The 8,869-nt window shown below is 34.0% G+C and overlaps 1 protein-coding gene and 1 long non-coding RNA gene across 2 annotated transcripts; both read left to right on the forward strand.

Moving 5' to 3' along the window:
- Nucleotides 1–2,210: 2,210 nt before the first annotated feature.
- On the forward strand, nucleotides 2,211–3,368 carry LOC149686174 (uncharacterized). Its single transcript, XM_089871099.1, has one exon. The coding sequence runs from the start codon at nucleotides 2,211–2,213 to the stop codon at nucleotides 3,366–3,368; it is 1,158 nt and encodes a 385-aa protein (XP_089727225.1).
- Nucleotides 3,369–4,788: 1,420 nt separating this feature from the next.
- Nucleotides 4,789–5,181, forward strand: LOC149686175 (uncharacterized). The gene is made up of 3 exons (XR_016384127.1): nucleotides 4,789–4,867; nucleotides 4,949–5,043; nucleotides 5,125–5,181. It is a non-coding gene; the product is annotated as an uncharacterized LOC149686175 (long non-coding RNA).
- The last annotated feature ends 3,688 nt before the right edge of the window (nucleotides 5,182–8,869 follow it).

Raw genomic sequence — 8,869 nt, forward strand, 5'->3', positions numbered from 1 at the left:
GAATATTCTTAGGGAAATGTAAAATAGTTATGAGTTAGGATGATATTTTTTATAATCTGAAATGAACTCTAATAAACATTTTATATTGAGTTTGTGACTTCATCCACTGCGAAACTGGGCCCCAGCCTGAACTCTCATTCCAAAACAGATAATATCTTCAACTCGATAAGGTATGATTTTATTACTATGATCCTGGTCAAGAGGAGTTAACAATGACTATTTTCTTCCCCAAGATGTTAAACATTTTGTATCAATTGACTTCATTTTTAACTCCTTTTGAACAAAAGTTTGCTAGGATTAATATACTGGTTTTATAGTTATGACGGTAAATTAAATATTAATAAACCGACCAATAGCCAATTATTGTGGTTGTAGTCTTAATTTTAGCGGTGATAGAAACTTCCAATGTATTTATCGTGGGGTAGTGTAATTGAAACAACACTGGTAGAGGCTGCTTTTAGTGAGTAAATTTTCCCGCTAATTTATCCGCGTTATTTAATTACAAAGGCTCAAGCGTGGAAGGAAACGCTCATTTTAATGGGAGGGTGAAGAGAAAAATCAATTTATTCTTCATCGGTCCCTTTACTAAAAATATGACCCGTTTGCTTTGTTAAACATTCAGGAATGATATCTAAATTATTTTAAAATTAAAAAAGGTTTGTGTTTTCGAACTACGTCATTGACAAATTAAACAGGCCTTTGAGCTAAGCGATGCCATAGGAAGAACGGGGGTTTTAGCTTATCATTCCAGTCAGATTTGAGAGAGATTTTGGGATTTTAAAGCAATTTTTAGGTGGGATTTTGAAGTTTCAATGTAAATTCTCTTTAGGGATTTTGGCTAGTGTCCGACCCCTCGGGTTTTTACCATAGGAATATTTATTTTATTTTTTCAGATTTCCAAAAGGATGGAATTTAAGTGTTCGTTAAGTGGGTGTTCATTTAGAACAAAAGCATACGGGACATATTATAGACATGTTTCGTTGCATAAACATATCCCAAACTTAAGCTTTATTTGTGATTTCCCGAAATGCCATTTAGTATTTTCTAAATTTGTATCATTTAAATCTCACGCGAACCGATTTCACAAAACTTTTTTAAAGTCATTTGATATTGATAATTTAATAGTTCAGGAAATTTCGTCAGATAGTTTTAAGTGTACTGTTAGAAATTGCGACTATCACTGTGATAATTTAAAGACCTTTTACTTCCACGCAAAAGCACATTTCAAAAACGAGTCTTCAATAACTTGCCCATTCAAAGAGTGCTCTACGCGAAAGTATACTTCTATAAAATCGATGAGTTGCCACTTTGCTCGAAATCATAAGTCCAAATATAGCCTTCAACTGAGACCCGAAAAAGTTCCAAGTGACTTAACACCTGACCATATTATTAGAGAAGAAAGTAATAGAACAGAAAATGAAGTTGATGATTATGAGAATGCATCTGATTCTTTATTACCTTCAACTAATTTTGAACCGTCTTGTGATGAATTTTCTCATAGCCTCGGTGTTTTTTATCTAAAATTGCAGGCGAATAAGTTTATGCCTAGTTCTACTGTGCAGTATGTAGCAGAAGAAATTTCAAATCTTAAATATTTAGAAAAGAATGCGATGATTTAGAAAGTAACCATGGAACTTAAAAAAAATGGATTAGGTACTGATGTAATAACCAAGGTAGTTGGAATCGGCTCGGAAGAGAGTGCATTTGAAAAGGCGAATGAAAATTTTAAATCAATTTATCTCAGGCACAAGTTTTACAAAAATAATCTTAGTTACATATGCCCGATCCCTATTTTGCTAGGTTATCAAAATAAGAAAAAACAATTTTATCATTATGTTCCAATAAAAGATACATTATTAGCTCTAATTTTAAATAAGGAAGTTAGAAAAGTTTTGAAATTTCCTAAGCCCACCTATATTCATGAAAAAAACCAATTGTTGGAGGATATCAGTGACGGAAAAATATTTCAAAGGGGTTATGTAAAACAAAATGAAAATGCATTCCACCTTCTTTTATTCCAAGATGCTTTCGAAACTGTTAACCCTTTGGGCTCGGCAAAAAGTAAACATAAAATAGTAGGAGTTTACTACACACTCTTAAACATTCCCAAAGAATTTCGATCAACAGTTGATCATATTCAATTAACACTACTTTGTAGAAGCTCACATTTTAAACGTTTTGGCAGTAACAAGTGCCTTGAGAAATTAGTAATGGATTTGAAGGTCCTTGAAACGGATGGTATTTTTGTAAATGGACACAATCACAAAGTTTTTGTAACCAGCGTTCTTGGACACAATCTTGGAAGTCATGAGATTGGGGGCTTTAGTATGAGTTTTAAAAATGGCTATATTTGTCGCTATTGTTACATTCAAAGTAAAGAAATACACGATGAAAAAGTTTTCCCGAAGAGAACTATAGCCAAATACAACAATAATGTCAATGAAGTGCAATTAAATCCTGAGATAAAAAATCACGAAGGAGTTAGATTAGATTCAGTTTTCAATCAATTAATTAATTTTCACGTATGCTTGCCTGCAATGCCTCCATGCTTAGCGCACGATTTGTTTGAAGGGGTAGTGGCATATGATCTGCACCGTTTACTATTATACTTCATCAAAGAACGAAAATGGTTTTCTTGGAACTATTACAACTATGCAATAGCCGAGTTCAAATACCAAGGAAAAGATGCTGCCAACAAACCATGTTGTGCCAATGGTGGTGGTAATAAGCTGTCTGGGGACGCTTCTCAAATTTGGTGCATATTAAGACTACTTTCATTAGTGTTTCGAGACAAAATTAGAGATTATTCAGATCCAGTTTGGCACTTATATTTGCAACTGAAAAAAATTGTTGAGGTCGTGGCTGCCCCTAAAATCTCAAAGCACAACGTCGCTTTATTGGTAGTTAGCCTATCTGAGTACAAACAAAATTTACTAAATGCATTTCCGGATTATAAATTGAAACCAAAACATCATTACTTCTTTCAACACTATCCAGAACTTATTTTGCAATTCGGCCCTCTTATAAGAGTGTGGACACTTCGATTTGAAAGCAAACATGCAGTATACAAAAAGTTTGCAAATAACAGCAAAAATTTCATGAATATAACCAAATCGCTGGCTGAAAAACATCAACTTCAGCAAGCATATTTTTTGTGTGGTTCGCCTTTCCCACCAAATATCAAATACCACAACTCTCATATATTTCAAGAACATGTTTTCGGGAAATATTTGTTAAACGAAATCAGGGAGCTAAAACTGTCAATCCGAGACATTGTTTGTTCTACAAAGCTAGACTTCAAAGGTAAACCACTATCGTTAGCCCTATGTTTTTATAATCAAAAAGCGAGGCTAATGCAGTGTGATTGAAAGCAAGACCAGATGCACTTCACCGAGGGGGATGACAAGGGATACTTAGGTGTACAATATGTCGTGAATTCAATGCACTGTCAAAGCTGAGCTCTTTGAACTCGGGTGTATACACAGAGATCCAAAGAGTCTACCCCTCGACTTCACTAAGAAATAAATCTAACTAGAAGAAAATTATTTAGATTTAAAAATAATTTAAACAAATACAAATTTTCATATATAACAAAGTCTTATATAAAGCAAAGCGCGGCTATTCTGGCGCCCCTAGCATTCTGGCTTGCCTTCTGGACACGAATTTTACCTTGCCAAAGGCAGGAACCAATCAGAACTAATACTGCATTAGGTCTGATTGGTTCCTGCCTTTGGCTGCAGTAGCCTTTACCAAGCTTAGCCAGGAAAGTGATCTTTAAGGGGCCCCAACGGAGCCGCGCTTTCCTTTAAACCTTGTGACTGAAGAATATCTGATTAAAAGGACAATGAAATGATGACGCAAGTTGTTTGTACTTGATTTTAAATCCATTGAAAAAACTTACCAGAACATCCCCTGTTAATTTAAATCTAAATGCATACTTCTGGGGATTTTGCTCAGACGCGAATCTGTTTGCAAAAATTTAAAACAAGACGTAACGTAATCCACACTGCATGCATATGTCAAAGCACCACATTCTAAACCGTTTTCCGATATATTAACGCCTTCTTAAACAATTTGTAATTTCTGTGAAAGGTACTTCTTATGAACGGGGACAACTTGTGGTTTGGGAATCAACAGAGGATGAAATTTTATTTGGACGTATCGAGACCCTGATAGTTCCTAACAAAACATCTGATGTAGTATATATTTGTGCATCTCTGTTTGGCTCCAAATATAATTGGAAATTACACCTTCACGAGTTATTCGAGATTAATCAAAGGCGTCTAGCAAATCTGGTTGATCTTGCTGATTTCTATCCTCTTCCGGTCTATTATATATTTGGGAAAATGTTTTTATCATTAAAGCATAATGTTTGTCACCCCTAGAAGTTTCACAGTTGGTTAGAATTCCGGATTTGATGTTATTGGTGGGTACTTAATTGATTTTTTGAGAGGGAATTATGTTAAATATACTGCCAGTCAAGTAACATTACGTTTCAAGACATATTTATACCGTTATTTTAAGCTTCAAAATAATGGGGACTATATATATTGAAGTTTTAAATTGCGTTTGTTTTCAAAATTATTTTCATATAATGAAATTGTTTTATAGATGGCTGCAGCCTATTCAAGAGATGCTTCAGAAAACGTTACTGATTTTCTATCGAAAGCCTTGTCAAACTTGGATAAGGCTGCAATTAAAGATCTCACTGAACACCTTGCCAGTGACAAAATAGGCGTAGAGAAAGTTGACGATTTAAAATATGTATCATTGTCGGACCTTAAAGACACGGCTCTAAAACCTATACAATCACGAAGGCTTCTGAGTTTCATAAAATCGAACCTTCTTGATGTAGCACCGGAAATAGGTTGGTGAAAAACCAAGCCCAATTTAGCATAAACTATGCACAGCTACTTGTAATACTTCAAATTTTGATTATTTTAAATAGTTTCGGAGAAAGCTCTTGGTCCAACAGCTTCTGGAGCTGAAGTCAATGACAAATTATCGTCCAGTAATGCAGCTTCAAATTTAAGCCAGCCTTCGGTAATATTTAAACCACATAATATTATTTCCCCATATTTTATTTGGTAATTTTTATTAACTTCATGTTAATATCACCCACAGAAATCAGGAACTTCATGTATCAATACTGACCAAACAATTTCGGCCTATGTATTAAATATGGAACAAGCAAGTTCAAAAAGCTTTAGCAACAGATGTGCAACTCTCACAAAAAAATCGGAATGCTGTTGTAAGGAATCTGGTAGATGATGCCATCAAACGATCCCCAAGGCCTAGTCGGAGCGACATGAGGATAATAGCCAGCCATTTCAACCAACGTTTCCCAAACGCTGTAAAGGACGTAATTGATGGAGAAGTGTTAGGATGTGGTTATCATAGTTTTACGGTCCAACTGTACGTACGGCTTGAAAATCTTTCCCGACAAACCGAAAAAGTGATGCCCTTGGTAAAAAACATAAAGAAAGGAAAACAGGCTCGTTTGGTTGATGTAAACAATACAAACCTTAAATTTAACCCGACAATAAATGAGGAGGAGTTGCAAACGTCAGAGGATGCATGTGAAATTTTAAAGAAAATGTTTTTTGAAATGAATCCTGATACTAATATAGTGGAAGCACGAATGAAACAGACCTACGGTCTTCAAAGACTTGATATACATAATAATACTAGTGTTGAAAATCTCCTTGAAAAGTGGCCATTTTTATTTGAACTTGTTGGCCTTAAAGTTCATTTGCAAGAGATGATGGGAAAAGACATTTTTTTCTTATTTGAAAGGTTTTTCAACTTGAAAAGCAATATTTTCTGTACATTTTTGCTAAGAGTACCAAGGATATGTGCAAAACGACTCTGAAAACTCTTAAAGAAAAAAATATTAGAAATCAAACAGCTGTGATTGGTTCTGTGGTATTAATGATAATGAATCATTTTAATGACGCACCTGAGAACATTTTCCCTATCTTTGAAGTAAGCCGAATGAAATCGTATACTTATTAATCTTTATAAAGTTCAGAATAACTGATTCGATTTTATACTTAACAGCTTGGTACTCCTAAAGAAGAGGTTTTGAAAAAAGTGCCACTTCATCCTTGCTTGATTGTTTTTGGTAAATAATTTTCTATTAATTACGTTCATTGCAAACTCCATGGACTTTGTCACTTCTTAGGTCAAAGCTTGCCTGAAGCTACTGAACTGATGCTTACGGTCGACAGAAGAATAATTAACGATCATTTACCAAGTCATAAACTTGCTTTGGCACTGGCTATGTTCTTTGGAATGTTTTATGTTTTGAATTTGAAATATCCAGAGGGATGTCCATGTACTTTGGAGTTATTTCAGAGGTAATTATAGACTTTCATAGAGCCTGGTGCTTCATGGTTTGAAGAGTGGTTTAATATAGATCCTATATTTCTTGAGACTTATACTATAGATCCTATATTTCTTGAGACTTATACTATTGATCCTATATTTCTTGAGACTTATACTATAGATCCTATATTTATTTCTTGAGATTTATAATATAACCTATAGTTCTTGAGTTTCCAATATTTTTAGAAATACCAAAATATATTTCTCGCGGCTTGCACACCATATTTCTAAAGCGTTTAGCCCAAAAGGTTACAGCATAGGGTTGTACTTCTTTTTGGCTCGAAGTTCGTCTAACTAATTATCTAATTCCATTTTTTTATTTCACACAGGTATATTGCAAAATTAAATTGTAAAAAAACTAAGGATATAGTTGACCCGAAAGTAATAGGCCTAATTAATAAAGTTTCACAAATGGAATGAACTGATGGTAAGTTTCATTCCCTTTCAATTCAAGTTCAATTGAAATAACTGGGAAATATTTAACCATTTTTTATTTTGCCATCTAGGCTAATGCTGATGATTTTTGTCAAAAAGTAAAAATCCTAATAAAAGCTAAAGTTTAAAATGATTTTTGTTTTATTGTACCTATTTTTTGATATATTCAAGGCAGATACCATTTTTACCATAAGCTTATCATACAACCCGGGTGGTATGATCTACTTCATATTTTATCTGTTGAAACCTCTTACGTATTTGAAACCAGTTTTTCGTTTTAACAACATTATCACTAAAGTAAATTTTATGGAAATGATAAGTATTTTCTACGGGTTTCGCTGTAGAAATTATATTATTATTTCTGTAAAAGCTTCATGAATATTTAGCGTAAACTATACACGATTTTGTGTTGAGACTACTTCATCTCTTCCGTAAAATCTACAGAAATTGTGACATATTTTCTACCGATATCTCTGTTGAAATTACAGTTAGAGCTACAGGAATATCTTATGTTTTTTTAGCCCACTTATCAGTTGAAACTACTCTAAAACGCAAGTAGATGTTACTGAAATATAACATGTATTTTCTACACGTTTCGGTGGTAAAACTTCACTATAACATATGTCAATTTTACTGAATTATAACATGTATTTTCTACAAATTCCCTTGTTAAAACTACTCTATCACCCAAGTCAGTTTTACTGAATTATAACATGTATTTTCTACAATTTTCTTTGTTAAAACTACTCTATCACCCAAGTCAGTTTTACTGAATTATAACATGTATTTTCTACAATTTTCCTTGTTAAAACTACTCTACCACCCAAGTCAGTTTTACTGAGTTATAACATGTATTTTCGACAATCTTCCTTGTTAAAACTACTATATCACCCAAGTCAATTTTACTGAATTATAACAGGTACATTTTAAAAATTCCTCCGTTAAAAATACACGTCCATTTGAGTGAGAGGTACAGTTGAAATGTGTGTATTTATCTCATTTTTTCCTACTAGTTTAACGGATCTAGCCATGTAATTTTTACAGGAACTTAGTCACGTAAGTTCAACTGTAAATTCCCTGTAATATAATTTTACGGGGTAACCTGTTTCAATTGCATGTATGTTATGGCTACACCGGCTTCCATAACTTTCCTGTAATTTCAACAGTTTCAATTTTTCTCAGTGCATGACATTGCGTTCACTGCCCTTGCACGTTTACAATGAGTGGCAACGTGGCCAGTTATTTTAATTAAAATACCTAGACCACAGGTCCAGTTTTAAAAAAATCCTTATTTCCAACACTGATCCATCTATCCTTCAAGCTTTTTCAATCACCCATTGCATAGACTAACTCAATAGTCTGCCTAAGCATGGATTTATAATAGAAGCTTACGCGTCCTTGATATTTCACTCACCTTAAAACGCGCACAACATTTATTCCTCGTCTGAAATAGTACCAGCCTAGCACACGCGTTTGTGACGTAGAATTTGAGGCAAATTCAGAGGGGGGTTGAAGTTTTTCACGTGATCGAGTTCTAATTTTTAATAGCGTGCGCGAAATTATTTTTAGAAAAGCGCGCGCGCACGCGCGCCGAAAGAAAAAAGTTTGCCTCAATTTCTACGTCATCAGCCCCCCAGTCCCCACCCGCGCGAATTTTTACGAAAAAAATGTGTTTGAAATCAAAATGCCTTACTGAAGGCTACAGTGAAATATCCATGAAGCGTAAGCTTCTATTATAAATCCATGGCCTAAGTAAGGCAACTTAAGCCTTGGTCGAAACTAACATCTAAAATATTAATTAAAAAGGTATCTTAAGTAAAGAATTTCACCCGAGACACATAATTAAACGATAATTTGAGCCGCCAGAGAATTTTTAATAAATATAGTGTTATATTTATTGAAAAATATCAAGTTAAAGTTTCAAGGCGGTGAAATGGCAAATTAGCGTCGTCTACTGTAGAGTAATGAACAGTTAGCGTCGTCTGCTGTAGAATAATCTTTTGAGGTACTTACATTTTTAATTAAATTAACATACTTAAACTTAATT

The sequence above is a fragment of the Phalangium opilio genome, unplaced genomic scaffold (genome assembly GCF_054372755.1).
Source record: "Phalangium opilio isolate 3A_F unplaced genomic scaffold, DU_Popi_V2 ptg000032l_1, whole genome shotgun sequence".
In the NCBI taxonomy this organism is placed as follows: Eukaryota; Metazoa; Arthropoda; class Arachnida; order Opiliones; family Phalangiidae; genus Phalangium; species Phalangium opilio.